Raw genomic sequence first — 26,355 nt, 5'->3', positions numbered from 1 at the left:
TAACAGACAAAAAGAGACTTCAGAATAAGTCTACTAAGCATCTTTTGCCTAGACAATTCAGACTGCATGAAAAGGTATGCAAAATATTTGCAAATAAGTCATTCAGAGTGTGCTTACTGTTGTGAGGACAGATAGTAAAGATGCAGTATGACCTTCCAGAATTTTGAAGTTATTTTGAATTAAGAACACTGTTATTTAACAGACAATATTTAAATAAAAATATAATCATTTTCATGGTAGTTTTATAGCTTTTAAAGGTAAAATTGACAGGATTAATCTTTGAAAAAGAGTACCTTTTTTTAATCATAAATTTAAAGGTAAAAATCATGTTAAGATTTGCAAAATTAGGCAAAGGATAAAAGAGCAATTTAAATGGGATATTTTTGTAATTCACAAATATTTCAAGTTGTTATTAGTGCTTTTTCACTGAATTTTAGCACAAAGCAACATTTGTTCTTCTGGTATATATTATGAGAAATTGGACTCCTTATCTGACTAGGTAGGTTGTATATACAGATGTATATTAATAAAAACAAGGCTTGGGTTTTAATCCTAATTAAATTAATCTGTTAATCCTAATGAAAATAGATTTTTTTTTAGACAAAGGGATTTGAATATTTATATTTGGATTAAAGCAATTTCTTTTTTTATACCTAATAATTGACCAATATAAAAAAGTTGTTCCTTGTGACTGCAGATTGTCTTTATGAGATAGTATAGGCATTTGCTTCCATAAGCAGCAGCAAAGCTGATTTTCAGAAGCTGATTGAACATTTGTGTTACCACTGCTGCCCTTGAAGTTGATCATTTTATCAATTTTCTGTTGAATTCCAAGAATCATCTCAGAAATTAGCTGAAAGCCTTTCAGAAAATGTTCAATTGAAAGCCTAATCAGTGCCATTTAGCTGGTATACAGAAGGGGGAAGCTTAGAAAAGTGAATTGGGCTCAGTGTTTGAATTGTGCTATGGAGTTATTTAACTAATCCCATTTTAGAATAATACCCTAAAGCAACTCTTACTGATCTGGCCAGCAGACCTTGTCACACTGCAGTAGCCTCTGCAAGGTGATTTGTATCACCAGTATTTGTAGAAGCACTTCGGTAAAAGAGGTCTTGTGCTTATCCCACAGGATTAAAGTGTAGATTCTGAAGACAGGAGATTAAGCAGAAAGAAAAGGTAAATGCTGGGGATGAAGAAACAGAGCAACCTTGGTCTTGGTCTCCTCTATGCTTAGCAGTGCCCTAGTTTATGAAAATGAGTGTGCAAGAGCCTGCGTGCTGAATTTGGCCATAATACTCCTCTGAACCAGAGAGGATCAGAGGAGATTGCACATGAAAGTATTTTACATAACTGTCAGCCTGTTGTTGCAGTGCAAACAACTATTTAGCTCATCCTGTTCATCCACTACCCTTCTTAACAGGAATACAGGCAAAAAAATAAGCTACTTGTGATATTCAGACACCACAAGAACTTACTACGCTGCATAACAAAGCACTTTTGCTCATCTAAATTGCAGCTGCGATGAGACAGGTGTTGCAAAAATGGGTGCAAATGCATCCAAAGCCCAACGGCTACTGGTGCAAATGGAAGGTAATAGCTGCTGCTGTAGCCTTTCATCATAGGAGAGGTTCTCCAGCCCTCTAATCATCTTGGTGGCCTCCTCTGGACTGGCTCCAAAAGGTCAATGTCCTTCCTGTGCTGGAGACCCCAGAGCTGGATGCAGAGCTCCAGGTGGAGTATCACCAGAGCAGAGCAGAACAGAGGGACAGAATCACCTCCTCGACTTGCTGGCCATGCTGCTTTGGATGTAGCCCAGGATACAATTGGCTTTCTGAGCTGTAAGCACACATTGCCAGTTCATGTCCAGACTCTCATCCACCAGCAACCCCAAGTCCTTCTCTCCAGGGCTGCTCTTGATCTGCTCATCCCCCAGCCTGTGTTAATACCGGAGTTTGCCCTGACCCAGGTGCAGCACATTGCACTTGGTCTTGTTAAACCTCATGAGATTTCAGGTCCCTCTGGATGGCATCCTGTCCTTCAGGTGTGTCAACAGCACCACTCAGCATTGTATCATCTGAAAATTTGCTGAGGGTGCACTCGATCCCTTCATCTATGTCATTAATGAAGATACGAAACAATACTAGTCCTAATACGGACCCCTGAGGGACACCACTTGTCACTGATGTCCCTCGGGACTCTGAGCCACTGGCCACTACCTTTTGGATGCGACTGTCCAACCAATTCCATATCCAAGTAATCATGACCTTCTCCTTCTAGCTGCCTCTGTAGGCATGTCTAGTAACATGAATGAAGAAGGTCAGTAAAGAATGAATGGATGGTCTGGACTATATTAACACACAGGCCAAAACCATAGGGAAGAGTGTGAGGAGCAATATAGATGTCAACAGAGAAAGGACTGTGGGTAGGAGTCAGGTTGTGAGTGGTGCCAAGAACTAAGAGATGGAGGAGCTGACAGTGCAGAGGAACATCGTGGGCATGAGATTGATAGGAAAGGGAAGAAAATGCAAGGGACAAGCATGTGTCTGAACAATTTTCAGGAGCTGGAAAAGAGTGGGAAGGTGCTTACACCTATCCCTTTTGAACAACAAGTAGGAAAACCTGACTGCACATGTGTTTGCAGCTAAATTGAGTTGCAAGCTTGAGGTGAACATTTGAATTCAACACTTCAATTCAGCCTTTCTGGAATGGAGAATAAGAATCAAGAGGCAAGTCAAAAATGTAAGCAATTGTATTTTGAGGATGTTGTGATGGCTAAGTTGTTCAATTTTTTTGTTATCTTGTCCATGGTCCTGAGTATCTACCATTTACAATACTGAAAATGCAAAGTCTTTGTTAAGTACACAGCAGTGGATAATGAGAGCTCCCCCCTTTTTTCTTCTCTGTCCTAGTCCATATTTTGTGTTTCTCTTTAATATCTTGATAGTTCAGAATCATTAATAGTATAATCCCAGTAGTAAGTGGTAGGGAGGAAATTGGCAGGTTTCGATCCAACTGAACCGTCTCCTCTCAGTGCTAGGTGATTGGTTTAGAAATTACTCTTCCTGTGACAAAAGAAATTACTGAACAGATTGTGTATTAATTCTTCACTAGACATATAAAATTGGTAAAATGCAAAGATTTTGACGTCTTTCAAGATGAAGCACAAGAATATGAGTCTTTTGCTTATAGACTCATTTACTGGGGCTTTACAGAGCAGAATTATTAATGTATCTAAGAAGCCTAATACTATCTAATTTACCTTATACAAATATATATTGATAGAAAATGATGTAATACCACTGATGTGAGACAATTCTGATTTTTGCTGTGGTTTGCATGCTGCAAACATGCCAGAGTGTAATAAATTAAAGAGAAATTTCCTTTAATAAAATAAATCCTTTCCAACAATTTCCTTCCGCTTACTCAGTTGGCTCTATGTGTGGCTCTTAGGGCTCCTTCAGTTATCACAGTAAGATCAGGCCCTGCAATTTCTCCTTGCCTTTTACTCCCCGATGCCTTGTGACTCTTCATTTCTGTGCATACCCCTCACCCCAGACCTAGTCTGCTACAGACAGCAGTCTCCTGCTTGGGGAACAAAGAAGAAAAGCAGCTTTTGCCACTTGATAACTCCCCTGAGATTGTTTACCCCTGCAAACATAAAAGTTATAGCTGTCCCAAACTAGTGCAGAGGACTTTGATGAGTGGGCGTGGTTTCAGGTGCTCTTGTTCCCCTCCAGCTGCCAGCCCTGTGGAGTCAGATGAAACACTATGGGCATGCAGTCCTGACTCAGCTAAGTACATGCTTAGCTGCCTTCATGCTGAACTGGTGTGATGGAGTGGCTCTGACATGCCTACAGAGGCAAAAAGAAAGGAATAAATCCAGCACTACCCAATCAGTAAGGCTCAGCACAGCTTATCCAAAGGTGGGTTTCTGGGAACACGTTCAGGACTCTTCTGTTACTTCATTTGCTTTCTTGCTGGTGAACAGAGGACTGAGTGTTCACTGTGGTTCCATCCTGCTCTTGCTGTTGTCACTGGAACAATTCCTCTCAACCTCCACGGACACAAGATAAGACTTGCCTCTTTGCTATCTTTTCCATTCTCCATCTGTTTTCACACCTGTGCTTACATAGGCTTTCCTTCATTCAGTAGCCCAGACGTATGTTCCAAGAAATTCAACCCCTTTTTTCCTGTTTATAACAGATACTGTGTGAGACCTGAAGGAATGCTGATATTGCTAGGGAAATCCAAACTGAGTGAGTAGGAAGTATAGGTATATTTTTATTAATTAGGTCTAGGGACCCCACGGAGGTTTCATTGTACTAGTAGTTGAGGGAGTTTCCTAATTTCAGTAGGTAAGTGTGCAATAATTCATGCTGCCCAATTTGTGAGGTATCCTTTGCGGATCCCTCTATCCATTGTTTTTTACCCCATTGAAAATCCCAATGATATTATGCCACTTGGAATCAGTAGATAAATCAGTTTTTAGACTAACTAAAACTCATACTGCTTAAAAACATTTGTTTTCTAGTAACTTCCAGGTATGTTGAACATGAAGAAATGCATGTGATTTTTTTTTAAAACTCTTTTTATGATGTATATATGAGAATCACTGCTTGTAAATATGAAAATATATTGGCCTATCTCTTGCATTGTAATAAGACACAAATACATGTTTTGTTTTATTTTATTTATTCAAAGGCAGATATCACTAACTGTGCTTCATGTCATTATTCATTTAGCGAATTTATATAGAAACCAAATTCTCATTGCCATCTTCCCAGACAACGTCCCAGAGTCATATTACAGCATCTTTTCTTTTTTGTTTTGTTTTTTATAACATGTAGTTCATGGAATATTTTCAATTTTAAATGTTTTATTTTGCTTAAATTATTTAATGCAGTTTTAACATTTACCCTTCTGCACTTGAAATTCTAATAAACTGTATCTTGCATTTGCTTCAGCTTGTACAAGGCCAATTAGACAGAACTTCTTTGACCTACCTATTATTTATGGAGCTTTTCCCCCTTTCGGAACAGTAACTGTCAGTGTATTTTAGACCAGTTGAGTGGAAAATAATACCATGGGAAATGTTGAGTCACTTTAGATTATATTTTGCCACTTATTTTTTTCTGGGTACACTCTAAGTGCTTCCTCTTGATAGAATACTTTATAAGATTTGCATTAGAATACTGATTATAAATGGGAAAAATTCTGTTGAAGTGCTTTACATATGGATGATATGATTTGATATATAATTTTACATTTGGAAAAAATACTGCATATGGCTACTCCTTATTCAAGGTAGTAGTGGATGAACTCTCTCAATAGTCATGCTATAATCCAAATAATTAATTATAAGTAGCCTCCCTGAGATGTAATTATTCATATTCTTAATGGCAAGGATATAATTAAATGCTTTAAGGGAGCAGGATCTCCAGATCTCCGTACCAACTCATTTGTAAAACACTTTTCAGGTGAAGAGTATAGAACATTTTTCTAAAAGTATTATCTACAAGAGGGCATAAAAATTAAACGTCTTTTGGCACAGACTAGTCTGCCATTTTGAAGATACAATTCCTCATGATAATGCTTAATTTCTTGTTCTCCACTGTGTTGTTCTTTTGACACCATGTTTTATACAGAAAACACTACTCAGTCAGAAGGACTTCTTGCTATTCAAACGCAATAATATTGTTAAAATTCCAAGAGACTTTTTAGTAAGATAGAATGAAAATAACTTACTCTGTTGTGCTAAAAGGGAGAAGTAGGTTTGGGTTTAGGAGTTTTATTAATTAGCAAATGTAAATATAACTTTAACAGTATTCATAATAATAACAAAATTAATAAGTCTTGCAATCTAAAAATCATAACTAAATTATAATTCTAATTCTGCAAATTCACATACAGTATAAATTTTTAGATTAGACTGTATACATAAAATAACTAGACATGAGTAAAACACCTCATAGCATAGCTTGAAAATCTGAAGTGGCCAACACAGATAAACCACATATAAGAGGATATGGCAAGTACCTTCAATTTCACACAGCAGACTTTTAACTAAATATTTGAGTTTAGATTAAATAGTTAATCTAAATATTTAATTCAGAACTGACAATCTCTGCTCATTTTTTTAATAATTTAATGGGGGGAAAAAGAAGTGCAATATTTTTATAGCCTACCTAAATTCATGTTGAATAGTTTAATTTGTAACGGTTGTTGTTAGCCAAACTCCAGATGACAAGAGAATACAGAACTAAGGAGCTAAGTGCCTTCTTTTTCAGTAGGGAATAAGCATCCATCTGAACAAAAGTAGGAGTAAATGAATCACACAAAATCATTTTTGGCCTTAGACACAGCCATTATGAAAAATAAATCTGTACATAGGCACATTGTCTAAGTTTAATTATTATATTTTTAAAGAAAATAAAATTAATATCAGTCAAATTTTGAGGTTTTACAAGATAATAATAGACTATCTTAGTCTCTCGGTGGAAAGAACACTTCATTAAAGTAGAAGAAAAACATATGGATGCTCTGTTATAAATAGCATTGAAGATAAAATATGCACTTCCATTTCTCTTTTATAAAATTATCCTAAGCTTCTGTTCTATCAAACAGAGCTTTCTCAGCAGAATTTCAGTTACCACTAGAAAACAGGAAGGATGTAAGAAATGATAACAAGACTATACGTGGCACTCAGTGCCAGGGTTTAGTTGACGTGGTTGGTGATGTTCAGTCAAAGGTTGGACTCTATGATCCCAGAGGTCTTTTCCAACCTAATTGATTCTGTGATTCTTTTACTGGCTTTTGTTCGCTCTAGTCATGAAAACTTGGCCACAGCTATTTTCAGTACTTTCACAAATCAAAAAGCAAAGACAGGTCAGGATGGAAAATAAAATATCTCTGGTGAGATAACTTGCCACATTTTATAAAGGCAGTTGTATTCTGGCCATGTATATTTGTCCACCTTTCTTGATTCTGAAAAGAATTTAACTATACTGTCAATATATATTAAGCATACTACATTGAAATATGTTTAATACTAAATTTACATGAAATAGGACTTAAAACATAGTTATATATGTCTTGTCAAAATATACAAAAACCATTAGAAAATGACTGAAAAGTCAATGACTTATTGCATCCAAATGTGCCTTGAAATGTAATATATACTCAAAATGTCTTTTTCCACATCAACATTTATTTATATCACAGTAGATAATATTTTAAGGGCTCTGCAAAGTTGTTTTTAATGAACTTCACAGAAAAATATTAAGGGACCTGCTCTGATTGTCTCAAAGCATCCGCATTAGTTGCAAGTTATCACACTGCTTTTTTCAGAACTGCTATAAAATATTGTATTAAGATTTATTCAAGGAAACAGACTGATTAAAAGCAAGAGTTGCTTCAAGAAACAGGCTTCTCCTAGGTAAGTGCCATAAATGCTAGGAGCTAGGCAAAGACAGGAGCATACTCTCAGGCTTGTTGGCAAACCGTAAATAAATATGAAATGTTTTTTAAAATAAGTACTTCTACATGAATTCTATCAAATTTGGAGTCAACGAAAGGTAGGCAATTCTTTTCAAATTAATTATTTTTCCTCAAGGAAATTTTTACTATTTCCTTTGCTATTTTTATATTAAATTAAATAAAATATGATAAATTAAACAATTAACATACTGAGAGTTCACATCTCTTCAGGCTCTTCAGAGGCAGAAATTTCAAATTACTACAAACAACTAACCTATGATGTTTTTTGTTTGTTTAGGATTTTTTGGCTTTTTTAGTTTGGGTTTTTTTTAATAGGATGACTAATAAGGGCAACAGCTATCCAAAAATTACAAATAGATATATTTAAATTAAGCTTAGGTAAATAGTTAAAAAAATAACTGGAGACTGAAACTGAGATGTTACAGAAGTTGGTTTTAATTCTAATTGGCCATTTTCAGTCCCTCTTGAAATAGTAACCACTCAGTCATGTATCCAAGCCTCCTATATGAACATTCTCTCTAACTGATGAACCCAGATATCTGAAAGCAACTTTATAATTACTGCTGTCACTTTTTAAATGAAAAGGTCATGCAGGCAATATCTCCTAACTCAAACTGTCTTGTCTTAATTTCATATTTAGTGTAAATAACATGGCAAAAGGTGCAATTTTTGCATAGCTTTCTTTTGGACAGTCCAGATCACAAATCTGGCTGTAAAAGTCAGGAAATATCTCTATTTTCCTGCCTCCTTAAGATCTCTCCTTTGCTGCAGAAATGTTCCTGTTGAGCAGTGACTATAGTGTAGGGCTCCTTAAATGTAGAACTGAAGTTTTTAGAACACAGATCACTGAAACTCATTTAGTAGGCATAAACTACATTCTGACTAATCATAAGATGTGGTGGTAGTTATTTTAGTAACTATAACAAAAAGCAGCATATCCCCAAGTTTACTGTTCTGTGTACTAGTAATAATATATTGAAAGATAAAAAGAATGCATTAAAAAGTTAGGAAAAAATATAGATAAATGCATTTACTGTTTTCCAGAGTTTAACAAAGAAAAAGGGAACAGAAATGCAGAAGTGTATGTTAAAGTAATGTGTTATCATTTGAAACAGCTTCTCCCCATTTACTGAATTTTTTTAATTGCTTGAATTTTATATAGTCCTTTCCTAAAGAAAAAAAGCATTACTCACATTAGGTGTTGTAAAGCTGAGAACAGAGTGCCTCGTGCTGAAGGTCCCTTCCTGTGACTGGCACTCAGAGAAAGTGCCCATTAACTAATCTCTGCTCAGTGGACAACTTCAATAGCTTGAAGGAAGCAAAGAACTATTGATCTTTGTTACATGCCAAGTAGTTGCTGTTATGGCGAGTTATGTTAGAAAATAAGAATAGTCTAAACCTGGTAGTTCTGGAAAACCTACTCTGAAGACTTACAAGATGGGTGGATGGAAAGAGCATTTGTACATTGAAGTTTCTTTAATGGAAAGAGCATTTGTACTATGATAGTTCAGTAAATCATTGCTTTCTATAAAATAAAAAATATTCTAATCCACTGTCCTGTTCTCAGAAAACATTTCCAAGTCTACTAGACTGACTGACCCAATCCTTTGAATTGCTTTAATTTTCCATCTTTCTTCTGCTGCTCAAAGCAACCAGATGGTCTGAATAGCTTCTTGTCCGTTTGCACAGCAATGTATATGCCTACTACAAGATGAAACAAGTTTCCTGCTGAGGAACTGAAGCAGCAGTCAGCTGTCCTCAGCTGGAAGGACACCTCATTAGATCGTGTAATATTAAATCTGACAGATGATGGGAAACCTGTTACAGCTTTGGAAGGGGACAGAAATGCATAGAAATTATTACTAATTATTTTTACTTGCCGTTAATAGGGAGAGTGCTATATAGCTAAAATACTATTGACTTCATTTATTCATTACTACAAAAATTATTTCTGCATCTAGTAAAGTGAACTTGTGCCTTAGTTTTAGTGTTTGTGTCCTTGCAAGACAAAGGTGTGCATACAGTAATTCATTGTATTAATTTTCTACACTAATTATTTACCATCCTAAACTAAGAAATATGTTCCATGGAGACAGGACTGGTTTGGTGTCCTTCAATGAGCATGCTAAGTACTGCACTCATACCTCTTTCCTTTATCAACTAGTTTATCTGTTGGTGGACACATTTTGTCTGCGAGGCAACTTTATACTGATATATGAATTTTTGAAGATTTTAATCTCTAGTCAAGTGTTAATGTGACATATGAAGTTGAGTAATTACATCTGGAGTATAATTTTTATGTAAAATGAGCTGATGGTGACTGGAAAACTATGCTTTCAGATAAACTGTACTGCTTCTCAGAGTAAAAAAGGTCAGTGTAAAGGGGACACAGGAAACTATTGCTAAGGTGGCCAGTAAATATATTCCCATCCAGTAAAGACTAAGGAAGCAATGCAACATCATACAGGGTGCTGGTGATTAACCTCTTCCACATTCCCTGCAGTTATTTTCTTGAAGAAAAAAGTGTTCAGGAATCACATAGCAACAGGGGAGGGGAAAAATTATCACCTACAGTGGCATATCAATACAGTCCACAAGAACGATGAACCTGGTCTCAGCTGGAACCAAAACTGTGGCCCTTATTGAGCCTAATTCTTTAAAATTCATCCTGTGGGTTGTGTCATTCACCTTAACTCATTTAGACTTGCCTGAAGTCAGTCTTCCGTATTGCTGTCTTTCAGGTATGTAGAATTTCCTATGCAGTGTTCTGTCACATTAAGGCAATAATAAAATACAACCTATGCATTCCCTGTTTTATATGGATATGGGCAAGCTTCTTCAGAAATTCATGGTGTTCCAAAAATTCAACCTGATGCTCTTGCTGAAATACTGCCATGGCATTGTAGGATCACTCTAGATCGAAACAACATTTAAGATCACTGAGTCCAGCCATTGACCCAAGCACTAACAATTCCACCACTAAACCACATCCCATGTATGTGTGCATCTAATATACTGGTGATCAGATTATTTTATTTATAACCTTCAGAACAAGCTTAGCTTTAAACTTTTATCATTGTGCTTTTTAGTCAATGCCTTGACAGCAAAAAAGTACATTGTTTTTGAGTCTTTTCCATATTCTTTTGAGAGCTGTACTGTTCTGCAGGAAAGAGCTGACCCTAGCACAAATTATGATTTTCACAGATGAAATAATTACATTTGTATTAAATATGGACTTTAAGAATAAATTAATGTTTTTAGAATCATTTAGTGCTTTCAAATAGTCACTTTTCATTAGGGCAGTGATAGACGTTTGTTTCAGAATGTTCTAGGGAACAGTTATCCAAGAGATTAAATAATAAAGTAAAACTTGCATTAAGAATTGAATTACAGGTTCATTGTAGCCTAATACATAATTATTGGAATTAATTGGAATTAAAGACATTCTTTTGTTTGGAAAGGAAAGATAGAAGTATTTGACACACTGAAAGCAACAGCACAAAGGTAAGGCACCATGCCAAATGCAGACAGGAATATTAGTAATATGCTACTGACATTTATTTTTATTCTAATAGAGAACCTTGTTTGTCCAAGCTGTTTGAAAATAGTCTGTGCGCTTTGTATTTCACTACACACTCTTGTGTTATTATTGTTTGCATTTCTTAGTCTATTTATATCACTTGCATTGCCAAGGGAAGCATAATTATTGAGGGCACCATGTGCACTTGATGCTACTAAGACTAATTTTAAATATATCATGGATATTTTCATTACTTTTTTCTTCTCATGAAAAACAAACTTTGATTTATTTAAATGAACACAGGTGTTTGATGGGAACACATTTCAATATTCTGTGTTCTTCGTCTCTGATCCAGGTAAATGAGATTTCATATATTATGTCTTATTAGGCTTGAGAGTCTGTTCCAAACAAATAACTAATAAATGAACACATACAATTGACAAACATATTAGTCTTGTGACCAGAGTACAAATGATGCTATTGGTGCGTGTAACAAAGCAATATAGAGGATGTATCAGTGACTATAATACAATTCTTATCAGTCAAGAAATATTGCTGGAAATGCAGTACAGAAGTATTCATCACATGATATTTTTTCTGTGAGAAGCTGTAGTTCATCTTTTGAATGACACCATTCAACTGGATTTAGAACACAAAGTTTTCCTAGCTTCCTGAGCAGGCAGGCTCCACAGTAGCAGTCCCTGATCAGTTTCTAGGCACTTGGGACATTTGTCATATCTTTTCTGACCCATTCTTTATTGTCTTATCTAACTAGTAGACTCCATTATGGTTACTAAGAGCCTTCCAAACAGATATTCTTCAACCAGAAGTTGTGAGTTAACAGAGTCTGCACATTATAGTTTTCAGTGATTTTTTTTCCCACTCTCCTTACTTGACAATAATAATAATAAAAGATGGTTGAAGGGGAAAAAACCAATTGTATTTGTTGCACCAATATCCATTCATTCCATGGTCCCAGTCTCCTGTGATGAAATCTAACATTGTCTCTTATGGCTTCTTCCCATTCTTTTTGTTTAAATTATCTAAAATACAGTGGTCAAGATTATTAATGATGAAAACTGTACTTTCTTCATTTTTTTCCTGCACTCTTCAAAATTATTTGGATCCAAAGCATTTGTTTTGTTTGGGGCGCTTGATACTTTTTCAACCTAAGTACTTGTATTTGTTGAGAATAGCAGAAGATATCTCCTTATGTCTCTAGTACTGTTTGCAGCAACTTTAATTGAAGAAAGACCCCTGGTGGTCTAGTGGTTAGGATGCGGCGCTCTCACCGCTGCGGCCCGGGTTTGATTCCCGGTCAGGGACACTCCCCCGGGCAGACGGAGCTCGTCAGCCCTGTAAGGCCATCCATCTAAGAGAAGGTCACTCTAAACAAACCTACGTCCTGAGGACCTCACTGCCATTGTCCAAGCTTGCTTGGCCCCGGCAGATGAACCTTAGGATTAAAGGGTGGGCTCAGTTCAGCGCATGCTGTGTCTCACCTAAAAAATCCATTGCACAGGCTTGAAAGGTAAAAGACCTTTCCCAAAAATCTTCGTTCACGAAGACTGGCCATACATATACAATTGAAGAAAGCTGAAAATCAAAAGGTGATCATTAGTCACACAGATTTTCCAGACAGTTGTCTATAAATTCAACCACGTGTTGTAAAACTTTATTCTTTGTGAGATCTGAAGAATATCTTAGGAAATGGAGCAGGCATTCACTGCATTTAACTGCTCCCTTTGGGCAAAATGTCCCTCTCACTCTTGTAACTAAAATGCAGAGGGTTCAGTCTAAGAAGAAGAGGTTAGGGTGAACTAGGAGTTAGAAAAGGAAATGGCTGACCTCTTGTTATACCTGGCTGTCTCTTTACAGTAAGTTGTCGTTATTGCATGGGCATCAAGTTTTGTGAGGAACTTTAGGTCAAGAACCCTTGCAACACCCAGTAAATTCTCCTCAGAGCTGTTGGGGTTTAAGTACATTCTGTGCTAGTACTGGTCCCATGTTAATTTCCTTTAATTTATCCACTGCAATTTAAGCATTTTATCCCCTAAGCCTTCAGGGTTAGGTGGTATGTGGAAATTCCTCAAGAAGTATGAGACAAAAAAAAAATCACGGTTCTTTACATTCTAGATTAATAAAAAATTTATTTCTTAAAGACATACAACAAAAAAATAAAAGAACTTTGTTGGCACTTTGTATAACTGAAGTCTGAGGAAGTCTAAAGTCTATTTTTGTTAGGGAAGAACATTTTTTTTCCACACTTGAGAATGATAGTTTGATTGACGTTTAGCATGTAATGGACACAAAAACAACATAGGAGACAGTTTCCTACTTCGTATTTAAATATGAACAAGTATGAATTCATAACTCTTGTCTGCTGGAACCGGTTAGGGAAACTATGTCTCATCCTGCCTGAGTTCAAGAATTCTTGATATTTTTAAATGCATTCTTATTCCCCAGCTTGAAAATGTACTTAATGTAATGAATCTAAATATATAAATATTCTACTCCATGTTTTGCTGTTACATGCCTCAGACATTTACTTTGGTCTTAATGCAGTAACCCTGTTACTGTGGGTTTTAGAATCAGCAATCACAAGTTTGGGGCTGTTTCCTGGGACTCTGCATATAGCTTTGGTTTCCACTGTTCCAGAATAACAAATTTCTATTGTAGGCACTTGCAGAGAAAAGCTACTAGACTAATCAAATGGATTCCATTTTTTAGCCTAATGAGAAAAAAAGTCTAAAGTCCTAAGTTTGTTCTCCCAAAATACCTAGGACATAAACCCTAAGGAAACAGAAAGCATTTTCATGCTTGAAGTATTTTTTCTTATAATAGCTCTTTTATTCAAATATCATTACATCATGTATTGCATTGGCTTGGTAAATCTAGTGAATTATTAAAGGCATTGGTCCTCTATGGCAGTTTTATATATAAAAGAAAATCAGTATAATCACTTGGGTTAATTCAGCACTTGGGTTAATCAAAGTCAGAAAGCTGTGTTTGACAGCTGATGGATCACTTCTTATAACTTGAAGCGTTGTTTTAAAAAGGCTTGATAAAATCAGAGTTCAGACCAAGAAAAACTACAGGCGGGTCTCTTAATGAACATGAGGGTTTTTTTCAGAGTACCAAAAACAGAATCAAACACCTCCAGAATTGCCCCTGCAAGCTTGTGTAAACAGCAGTAGAAAAATTACTACTGAGTACTGAATTATTACTTGTTAGCACTGAGTCAATGTCTACCTTTTAAGTTTCGCATGGTTCACTAATTTCTTTGTTTCCTGTGTGTGTTGAAATTTTCTCTCCACAGAGATCTGCCTTTTGACCAAAGGCCGTCGAACTGCCAGTGTAAGAGCAGACACATACTGTCGCCTGTATTCCCTCTCAGTGGACAATTTCAACGAGGTCCTGGAAGAGTACCCCATGATGAGAAGGGCCTTCGAAACAGTGGCAATTGATAGACTAGACAGAATAGGTATTTATTTTTTTCCATATGCTTAATTCTTAAAACCTTTCTGCATTTTCTTTTCCTTGAGTTGCATGATAAAATGCCACTCTTAAAAATGAAAACCCGTCATAAGTTTTGTTTGTTCTACAGCAGTAAATGTTTTGTTGATCTATAAATAACACGTGTGCCAACATGAAATTTTGCAATCTCACTTTTAAATAATAAAACCCACGAAGTTTTAGAAAGTTTTCATACTCTTCTGAGGATATTTTTCATACTTTAATTATCATTAGTATTATTTATTAGTCCTATAGATTTCTTTTGCTGCGTTCAGCACTTGATAGGATTTATGCTGTTTCATGAGCTGTAGATGACATTTTCCTAAATAAATTGCTTAGAGATGACATCTATAATGCTGGGAAGAGCTAAAGCCTCTCAGCATTCACAAACCCCTTGTTTGTTGAAGTGAATCAATCCTTTGCAGTAGGGCTCTCATTTTCCTCACAACATGGGCACTGCTAGCCTTGATGGCTGCACATTGGCATTGCTCAGATCTGCTTGCAATCAGAAAAGCAGGCCAACAACATCCAAGTGAAAGGCAGAAAGGTATGGCAGATTATCAAAACAGAGGGTGTGAAATTGCCATCATGCATCCCAATATTCTGGACCTCTCTAACAGGACACAGTAGGCAAAATATATGGTCTTTGGTCAAGAGAATTGCACTCTGATTATCGACACTGGTTTTAAAAGGCAGCTGTGAAAAAACAACTTCACAATAAAATTCCAGTGTAAGGATTTCTCCACATCCCTCTTTCTCAATACTTGTAGTTTCTTCGAAATTACACCAAAAAGAATTGCAAGGAAGTGTCGTGCTGCCTGTTCTAAGCTGAAGATGTGATCTGGAAAAAAGTATCTTTTCTTTAATATACCAAAAAGAATTGCAATACAGGTATACAGGTTTCTAATTTTAATAGAGGTGTTTTAGTATTCTGCAGATTGTGAGCACTCCATGCATTAAACTCTTAAAATTTTTCTCTCAAAACTCTCTGAAAATGTAGTCCAACTCTAAGTAATATGTGCTTGAATAATATTAGCAGTCAAGTCCAGTCCACTTGGGAATAGCAATCCCATCTGAAGTGTTTTATTAAAAAAAAAAAATTGAGCAATTGAGTGCCATTGTGTTCCTGTGCATCTGATGACTCAGACAGAATAGCGTCTACATCTTGCAGACACTGATACCCATCAAGCAGACATTAGGACGCAGCGTACAGCAGTCTTTACTGTGCAAGCAGGTTGTCACATTAGCCATAAGTTCATATGAGTTCACATTTAAAAGGATGATTTCTTGTCAATTGGTGGCCACTGGTTACTAATGTCTACTTATTACTTCCCAGGAATGTGCTAGATGGCAGGTGTATTTATGTTATGTAACAGCTCAGTGGAAATCTGGTTTTGCAATGAAGAGAGAAAGATGATGTAGATGCAGAGCACGGTGACTTTTCCTGTCAGTTGTTCAGTAAATTGCCATTCTTACATGTAATTGTAGTAACAGCAGTAAACTACAACTGAAGAGGCACATAAAGTCCGAGCATCTGAGCGCAGGGGTCTTACAAAAGCCCACTGTGCTGGTGCGGGGAGGGGGTGTACGGGCTGTAGGTGGAGGCAGCCATGGGGAGCTGTGACCAGCGTGGGCCACTGTGGCAGTGCCGGGGTGGAACAGTTCCCCTCCTGCTGGGGCGGAGCAGGGGCCCTAGTTCAGCGACCTGGTGCCTGCTGAGGCTTTTACAATGCACAGCACCCAGTGCTGAGGGCTGAAACACAAAGCCAGAGTGGGGCTCTGCCCCCTGTGCCTCAGGATCACTAACTCTTCTGCCTCTCTGTGAAGGGAAGAAGAACTCAATCCTCCTGCAGAAGTTCCAGAAAGACCTCAACACCGGCGTTTTCAACAACCAGGAGAACGAGATCCTGAAGCAGATCGTGAAGCACGACAGGGAGATGGTGCAGACCATCGCCCCGGTGAGCCTGCAGCAGATGCCGGCCCTCAACTCCAGCACCTCTGCCTCGTCGTCGCGCGGCCGGACGCAGTCGCCGCCCGTGTACAGCACCACCAGCCTCTCCCATGGGAACCTGCACTCCCCCTCGCCCAGCACGCAGACGCCCCAGCAGGCTGCCGTCATCCTCTCGCCCTGCTCCTACACCACGGCCGTCTGCAGTCCGCCGGTACAGAGCCCGCTGGCCGGCCGAACTTTCCAGTACGCCTCGCCCACCGCCTCGCAGCTTTCCCTGATGCAGCAGCAGCAGCAGCCGCCTCCACAAGCGTCCCAGCAGCCCCGCGGCGCGCCGCAGAAGAATGAGGTGCACAAGAGTACCCAGGCCCTCCACAACACCAACCTGACGCGGGAGGTGCGGCCGCTGTCGGCCTCGCAGCCCTCGCTGCCCCACGAGATCTCCACGCTGATCGCCAGGCCTCACCCCACCGTGGGCGAGTCCCTCGCCTCCCTCCCGCAGCCCGCCCCGGGTCCCGGCGGGCCCCCGGCCGGCCGCGCCTCCGTCCCGCAGCGGGTCTCGCTCTTCCGACAGATGTCCTCGGGGGCCATTCCCCCGAACCGGGGGGCCGCGCCGCCCGCTGCTCCCCTGCAAAGGGATTCTTCCACAGTCTTAAGCACAGAGCCCGAGGGAGACAAACCGCGTTTCGCCTCAAACTTATGATCCCTGATGACTGTGAGCAACAGACTTTCAACAAACCGAGCACCATCCCCCGAACTGTTGTAGCCTGTTTCCTAATGTTCCCCAGCAGTCTACTATGAGAAAAATACTTTAGACAGCTTTGCCCTATGTAACGAATGTAAAAATTTTATATGTATACGTATATACATATATACGTATACATATATATATTAAAAGAGTTAAAAAAACTTGTTTGAATTCATGTCTTCCTTCCTCTCAACCATTAAAGAAAATTAAATTTAGCTGTAATGTTTTTAATGTGTTGACTTCAAAATCAGCCTAAGAGCTGTTCTCTGTCTAGGGGATCTGCTATTTTCATGGGAAAATTGTCAACATAATAACAAACTTCAAACAAGTATATTAAAAAAAAAGAAAAAAGAAATATCAATTTAACTAACAAGTAACACATAGCACTGACTGAGTGATATTCTGAAACCTGTGTTATTTCATTTATTGCGTATACGTTGTTAATTTCTTGTGAAGAATTCAGTTGTTATTTTGCATTACATTTCATATGTCAGCACCATCCATTTGGATTTAGATTGGAAAAGCATTATATTGCAAACACCTGCAGTCTAAAGGGTGGTACTAGCACTCCTCTGGATAGGTTGTAACCTCATGACATGTCAACCCTTCTATTGTTTAAGAAAATTGGGTGGACTTTGATCTTCATATTGCTAAAGACTTTTACAAAGACTAAATATTGCCATTGTAAATAACTTTTTAGACCCAAGCAAAAATAGCTGCTGTGTGGTGTACCATTGCAAGGTCTTTGTTTAGGAATTTAGGTTCTGCTTTTCACTTCAAAATTTACAGTTTTAAAATTTGTTAAAGCTAAGTGCGACACAACTGTTAAATTGTAATGCAATGGCTTAAAACCTATGGTGTTACTTTTACATGCAATGTTTTATGCAAAATTGTACGCTTGATCCTGCAAACCGCTTGTACTTCACCAGTACCATCACTTTTCTTCTTCTTGCCCTCAATAGCATCTGAGAATATTCCATGCATGCTTTGGAAAAAAAAAAAAAAGACGATAAAATAGGTTTGGTCAGTAGGAAAAGGCTTTATGGTATCTTAGAAAATAATAACCATTCATTAATTGTGTCTACCTTAAAATTCCTATAATGCTGACTTTGAATCTCTGGTTTAAGTCTAGAAGTGAGGTTTTTCATTTAAAGGATTATTTGTAAACCACAGCTTGATTTAGACTTTCAGATGCTTTTCTGTGTCTTCACTGTAGTTTTGTAGTTGACTGTGGTGTTAATTTACAAAAATAAATATAATATAGCATCAAGTCTGTCTGGAAATGCACGATTTGCTCTGTGTATATTGTAATTAAATGGTTAGTATATCCTAAGGCATGTAGTGTCAAACATAGCCCATAGGTATGAGGTTTATTATTTTTTATGTCTTCAAAACAGAAAGGAAATGGTGACAGAAAGCAGGGTTAAAGCATACTGTTTTGTGAACATTTTGTTTTGTTTGCTCAAACCTTCACATTATCTTATCCAGAAAAAAATTCGTAATCATTTGTGCCTGATTTGTCACATTAAATAGAGATTGAAACTAAATGTGTCATAATTTAACTCACTAAAAATCAGCATTATGGATATGATATAAGCATATATTCTGTTCCTTAAAATGAGGCTGATTCATGTTAAGGAAGTGAATGCAAAGGAGTTCTCTTTCCATTAATGCTGAGTTTAATGATGCATGGAAAAATTAAATAACATCACAAACTACGTAATGCAGTGAATCCAGATGTACTTGAGAGCCAAGTAAATATACTAAAGCTAACAGAGCTTGAGCCCATGCTGCCTGTTGTACCTTTTACTAAAGTGGTACATCAAATAAAATTTTTAAAAAGTCTTCCTTTTTTTTTTTTGCTGACTCACACTCACCAGTAAAAATCGATGTAATTAACCCACTAACATGCTGCTGCCATTAATTTAAGTGACCTGGAGTGGAAATGGGGAAATGATTGTTTAAAAAGTGTCTCAAACATTATGGATACGCTGCAAGACCATTTATTTATCAGTACAATACCCCTTATATTATTTTAATGCTAACAAATTCTGTCAGTTAACTAAGATCATATACTGATCTTGAAAACTGTTTAAGGTTTACATTTAATAGGAGAAATGGGGTTAGTAGCAAAATATTTTTATATATATTTTTATTTTATTTTAAGCACTATGAAGAAATATTAATTCACATGGTCTTTCAGTGAAACCATAAATAATTTTTAATGACTTTGTAATAGAGTGGACAATATCTAGGATTTGTATGTTAATTAAAAAAAAAATGGTACAGGGTATAAAATTATATACGTATATATATATATGTATGTATGAATGTATATATACTTAGATTAAGAAACAAATGACTCACATTCCTGTAATATAAAGGTCCATTGCTAGTTTCAGAAGTGACCTATTTTCTCTGTACATAAGTAAGCCCATAAGTATGAAATCTCACATCTGTACAATGTATTAATGAAAAAAAGGTTGGATCTTACTGCTGCTGGGAAGACTATAGGTCTGGTTCTTACAATGACTGTATGATCAGGGATGAGTTAGATTTTTTCTTTTGTCTTTGCTCAAAGCCATAAATAAACAAATATAAAAGATTATTAATAAATTGAAGAAAATATATAAAAAATAAAACCATGAATATTTTTTTGTTCCAATATCTTTATAACTGAGCAAGTTTTGCTTTAATATGAAAGAAGAATTGTTTGCTTATCTCTTTTCTTTATTCTGAGCCCGGAAGTGGTATGCACTAAGTATGGGGAGGTGGAGAGAAAACTGCCTTAGTAATTATGTGCACTCTTGAAAGAAGGGGCTTAGAAATTCAAGGATACTACCTTATTTACTCAACCAATTCCTAAGCTATATTTCCTCTTCAGATTAGAGAAATTAATTTCCCTACAAAACTTTCATTTAAGCCATTAATATTTATCTGTAATATTTTTTAAGTACAAATATTTGAAAATTACTTTTGTTTTTGTATAAAATATTAAATATCCCGGTAGAAAATCCCGAAGAGCTGTAAGTATAACTTAAGGAAACTGTATTCTGTCATATTTTCACTTTATCTTACTGTGTGTGCCAATCCCAGATGATATACCTCTGAACTTGTGTATAATAGTTCAGATTTCAGGGGAACATTGATGTGGAAATAATGTGCATTATTTATATTTTAGGACATTGTAAATTAAAAAGCATAGTGCATTCAAAGCAATAGCACATTATGTGTTTTACATTATCTTCAGTAGGATCAATAGAATCCTAGTGATAAACTGAATTAAGCAAGCATGAGTAGTTGTATTTTCAGTTTGCACCCTAGAGTATATTGTGAATTCCTTTCACTGGTATTTAAGTTTGATTTTTTTACTTTGCATTACTAATATATTGCTTCAGTCCAATGGTAGTCAATGAAATGATTTTCAAAAATACCAGCATGGCACTAGAAAAATCTTGTTTAGCAGCAACAGTTCAGTTCTCCTGTCTACATTTGACCACTGCACAAAGTATACTTTGCTCTTTGGTTCAGTCTTATTATTCCATACATGTTTGCGTGCAGAAACAAAAGAAACAAAGGATTGTTTTTAAGTGATATTCATGTCCCTGTATATGGTATTGATGTGTATCTACACACCAATTTATGTATTTTAAAAATCTCTCCATTTTGAATGTCTATATCTACCTCAGCTTACTTCCTACCTTATCTTGAACTGGAACCAAAGTAAATTTTATTTAAAAAGCAAACTTTCATGTCTTGATGCATGTCATTAAGAGTTAAGCTTAATATTTCTATTTTCAAAATTTATTCATGAGTTCTCAAACCAATTTCAGTATTTCTATACATTTACATTCATTTCTACTCTGTAAATGACATTGTCCAGTGAAGAAAGACATTTTACTTTGAAAATAAGATGTTACATTTTAAAATGAGCCTGCAGTTCAACTGCTCTGGAAATATGCAGGGATGTTAGTAATTTCTGCTGTTCTTAAGTCCTCTGCTCATACCAAAAAATTCTTAAAATATATGAACAGAAAGTGTTTGTTTACGAATCATGGGTCTGAGCTACAAGCACTATCTGAACACTCTAAAAATTGGGTGTGCAAATTTATTTGTTTAGTGGATTTGGCCTTTCGTTTCCTTCCTTTTTCTGTTTAATCAGGGAAGAATAAGAGCATTAATATTGCCCTAGAGCATGTGCTATGAGAAATACATGCTGTGTGTCTTGAATTGCCACATTTTTCACCAACAATCAATACCCAGCATTCCTTTGCATACTTAGCACTTGAATGCTAGTGTGAATCACACCCTGACTGGCCCAATGGATGCCATCCAGATAGTATAATTTCTGGTCCATGGTTACCTTTTTTCTCATCTCAGTGAAGACATGTGGTACTTTAATATGCAATATCTTAACAAGAGTGTGGTAGCACTGAATTTTTCAGGTCAAGATATAGGAACATTAGAAAGAGAAAAACAGTGATAGTAGACAAGCAGAGTATCCAACTAAATGAACTGATTTTAAATCTACCTGTATACATTTTTAAATATTGCTATCAATTCCGTTAGATGGTTTAAGAGGTATTCCAGGTCAGGTGATCTTTGGCCTATGAACTGATGGACTCAAGCACACATTTGAACTGAATCTAAACTTTTCCTAATCCTTGAAACTGTTCTTGTTGTGTGATGTTATTTCACCTACTTGCAAAAGATACCATATTTTTTACCATTCTCCAGTGTTACGTGTCAGATTTGGAGTATGGTTCCCCCTATGCTCTGCTTTGAAGAGATTGTGCAGTGCTGAGTTAGTTCTTGCTGAAAGGTCATTGGCAAGTTTGGATCAAGTAGAACTGCAGCACAAAAGAGAGGAGATTGAATGTCGTAGCTTCAATCAGTCCAAACTAGCCCGTGCACTAAAGAGAAGCAGGTACTTGAACCATTTTTCTGGAAAGTCATCAGGGTACTGGAGGGACTCTTACACTGAACCATGGGTCTCAACAAACCCGAGGTTCAATCTGAAAATGCATCTCCAATGTTAGCTGCTTCTGGACTCCACAGCTACTGAAAAGTTTGCATAGACACAAGCAATAGTTCTTATGGCATTGGTGAAACATCTTGTCTGTCTTCGATTTAATGACTACTCCACTCTTTATAGGTTCCATATTGCACTTGACATCACAAAATCTGAGGTGTTCTCTGGGTGGTACATTGACTTTGACCACTACTTATACATCTACTTCCACACCTTTTCTTCAGAAAGCAAAATATGTGCAGTCTGTATTCAGTTTTGGTGTTACAGTGTAGAGGTTTTAAATGAAAAGGTGTGGTTTTGAAGTAAGAAAAGTTCCTACGTATCAGAGAACAATAACTGCAGATCTTAGTTCTTCTAGGCCAGGTTCTTCTTGAATTGAATTTTTTATTTCTCTGCAAAGTCAACATTAATAGGGGGTTTGCTGTGCTTGTTACACTAGAGGTGTAGTCTGCATTTTTGAGGAGATGCCTGCAGTGTTTTATAGCAATTAGTTTTTTCTAAGCACTGGGAGATTTACATCCAATTATATTGGTTCCTCTATCCAGCCAAGAGGCAGTGTCAGGAATAACTGATGCCAGGTCATTGGCCACTGCAGCAGGAAATCTAAGTAAAGAGAGACAATCACCAGCAATATTAGAGGCCCTCTTACAAAGAACCAAAAATATTCCTAATTATGACTTGGACTGATCAATTCACATCTGTACCCTGTATGATAAAGTAGATTATATTGTAATTGCAAACTTTGCTTTTTTAACATCTGCCAGTCAAGACCCTTTTTGTCTGTGATTTGTCTTCATCCTGTGCTGTCATCTTGGCAACAGAAATATGTACCAATGTTTGGAGGCAGTGCTGTATCTCAACTGTATTTCCGTTTAGTTGGTTCCTACGTTGATATTCAAAAAAGATTAAGAAATACAAAAAAACCCAACAAAAACAAAAACACACATACAAAAAAAACCCCGCACACACAAAAAAACCAAAACCAAACCAAACCAACAAAAACAAAACAAAAAACAAACAAACAACAAAAAAGACCAAAAACCAAACAAAAACAAACAAACAAACAAAAAAACAGCCAACCAAACAATAAAGGAAGTGCATTGTTTGCATTTTACCAACTGGTATTATGCAAATGCCTTCCTCCAGGAAGGACTCAAGTAATAGAATGGTTTTGACATCTCCTTTCTTTTCTCCAGGAGCAAGAAGTTGTTCATGAGATCCACCAGACAAATCAGATTATAGATGGAATAGCTCAAGGCTTTTGCTTTTCTTCATGTCTGTTTTGCAAGACAAAAAGATGTGGACACAATTCAGAAATCCTATTAAAATCTTGATTGAACTAATGCACAAAGAGAAATAAAAATTCTTTATAGAGTATATGCTAATCTTAGGTCAACTAGCACATAAAATCAGAAAACAAGCTTTTAGACCATGGAAAAAAATTCATTTGTTCACCACTGCATGCATGACTTAAAGTGGTATGTGTCCCTAAACACTGTATAATCTACTCTGTGGGTTAGTTCAAAAATAATCTCTGAGCCAGAAAGTGAGAGACTGTATCTTTGGACTTTTAATCTTCTGTTTTGTTTGCACATGTTTAAATGTCCCAGAATAACGAATCCAAATTAAAAAAGAAAAAATAAAAAAAAAGGACTTTACAAATCCTTAGGGTTTTGATCCTCTATAAATAAGCATTTGAACTGGGTTTGTGGTTTTTTATGAGAGCTGAATTAATCAGAATGAAAGTGTTTCACATGTGACATCTCTCAGATTTGGAGTTTGAGAAGATGAATACTTAATAGCTATTAATTTTTTGCTCAAGTCTATGACAGTCAAGTGTTCTGTGAAAGAGGAGTCATGTTTTTAACTGGTCTTTTGTCGTTGATTTTACAGCTTGCTAAGAAAAGAAGAATTGGCATTGTTAATAACTGGCAAAAACTGACATATCTGGGATAAACTTCCATTGTGTAGGCAGTGTTATTAAAGCAGACAGCACTGAGCACAGAGCACCGTATGTCATGGCCCTGGTTACACTGACTATCTCACGTTCATGATTGTCAAAGAGGTCACGTATTGTTTATTGCTGCACTCTGCTGGGTCACTTTTAGCTCTCTTATCCTCTCCCTAATACTCCTGTGAAAGACAGAGATACAACTATCTGGAACATACAGAAATTGTTCTGTTTTCTAGAACAGTTTTTTCATCAGCTGAGATAGGTGATAAAATTCATTGCATCAAATGGAATGATTGTTCTCTGGGTTTTTTTTCTTTTTTTTCTCATGTGTTTGGAGGAGCTTCTCAGTAGTAATGGGAAATACTGATGTCACTGCCCGAACACAGTGAAAAGAGCAAAAGTGACAATAACAATGAGTAGAAGAAAGGCAAAGAGAATTGCCAGAGGCAGAAAAAATTATTTCCTTGAAATAAGACATTTGTGTGGAGATTCCCTGAAGGTCATGGAAAGGATAGGGGAGGAAAGATCACAACATGTCATGTCCTATTTAAGGCTGCCAAGCGGCTCTGTCATGAGGGTAGCGATAAAGCAGGAGGAGCTGGAGAAATCAATCTCTTTTGTTTCTGTCACAAATACAGGACTTCTTTTAGGTAATTTATTTATTTTATTTTGAGAACTGAGAGTTGATAGACCCACTTTCCCAGTTGATAGACCCACTTTGCCCCCTCCTTTTGATATCAGACACGGGCCTGTTAGAAGAAGGGTGTAAGAGGAAAATCACAAAACTTATGGGTATTCTGGGCCATTTATGGACATTCTTTATGCCACTGATCCCATGCATCCTTGTAGCACCTTTTGTATATTGAAAAATGTTGTAGTAATTTATTTTTTTCTTGTTATAATAACATTGCACTCTGTGTCTAACAATTACTTTTATAAATATTGGAAAATGTGCACAAGATTTGTCAACATTGCTAATTAAACTTCAAAATAGGCTGAAACGATTTTACTGTGAGTCAGTCCAAATAACTTAGATGGAAACCACAAAAAATGTTACTGATCACGGCTTGGTGGAGGCTAGGACAGAGCATAACTAGCATCAAATATTTCCATTGATGTTTCTTCCAGATATTTATTCTAACTTAGATCCTGCACATCCCCCTATCTTCCTTATTTACTGTGGCTTATCTTCTGTTTCTTTTTTTGCACATCCCATAAGTAATTTGTTGGCTTCTGGGAGTGAAGCCAAAATGTCACTGTACTGGCCGTGAAAGTCAACAAATCATAACAGTACCCCACAAAACTATGATAAATCTGTCTTTGGCATCCAGAGACTACAACTGGGGAAGGTTACTTCCCAGTGAAGCAAACAGCTCCATGGTATGTCCTGCAAATATTAGGGTTAAAGAGGGGCATGCATTATTTTGAAATCCATCTAGAAGAAAATCCAGAACGTGTTTGAATTATATATATTTATACATTAAGTTTTAATGTTACAGTTGTGGAAAAGCAAGTTCATTACAGATAATAACAGTAAGTCTAGAATAAATATGCTGCCCAGTGACAAAACTTACCACCCTACAACAAGTGAGTTTTGGGAGGAAAAGAGGTGTAATGCATTTAACCAGTAACATCTAAGAACAGTCATGCAAATTGCATTTTGTGATGGAGCATCTTATCTCAATAGACATTATATAAATTTGTTGAAAGTGTATTGGTACTAACACCTTTAAGATAATGCCTTAGAGCAAAACGATGGAAAGCTTTTCAGTAATGTATAAATAAATAAAATTATAAAGGCTATAACAAAACTGTTATCTACATATGTCTAAATCTCATGCAAGGGCTTTTATGCAGACAGCAGTGCGGCCCAGCCTTCTATACCTTGAATCTAAAGAATACACATTGGATATTAAGTTGTTTAGAGCTGTCTGTAGTCTGCAGCCATTGCTAAGCGCATACAATACCATCAGTGACCAATGGGACAGTTTTTCAGCCAGCCGAAGAATGCTGCAATCAGAACTATTGGCTTTAAAGTTTAGGTGCAGGGAAATGATTTAGCTGAAAGTATTTCCTAATCTTAAACTGTTAAATAATAATTAATATAATACTTCAGACATTTTATTTTAGATTTTTGCAG

General features: G+C 36.8%; 1 protein-coding gene across 1 annotated transcript in view; it reads left to right on the top strand.

The window, feature by feature from the left end:
• HCN1 (hyperpolarization activated cyclic nucleotide gated potassium channel 1) overlaps positions 1–19,071 on the top strand; it is a 94,549-nt gene extending 75,478 nt beyond the window's left edge. Inside the window, exons 5-6 of the mRNA XM_027708897.1 lie at positions 14,337–14,501; positions 16,361–19,071. Of these exons, the coding sequence (XP_027564698.1) occupies positions 14,337–14,501; positions 16,361–17,184 (989 nt within the window). The 3' untranslated portion in view covers positions 17,185–19,071. The remainder of the gene's footprint in view (positions 1–14,336; positions 14,502–16,360) is intronic.
• The last annotated feature ends 7,284 nt before the right edge of the window (positions 19,072–26,355 follow it).

This window comes from Neopelma chrysocephalum, unplaced genomic scaffold (assembly GCF_003984885.1).
Source record: "Neopelma chrysocephalum unplaced genomic scaffold, ASM398488v2 Primary Assembly neopelma1_96588, whole genome shotgun sequence".
Taxonomy (NCBI): Eukaryota; Metazoa; Chordata; class Aves; order Passeriformes; family Pipridae; genus Neopelma; species Neopelma chrysocephalum.
The sequence above is the reverse complement of the archived record's forward strand: the minus strand, read 5'-3'. Positions and strand labels throughout refer to the sequence as shown.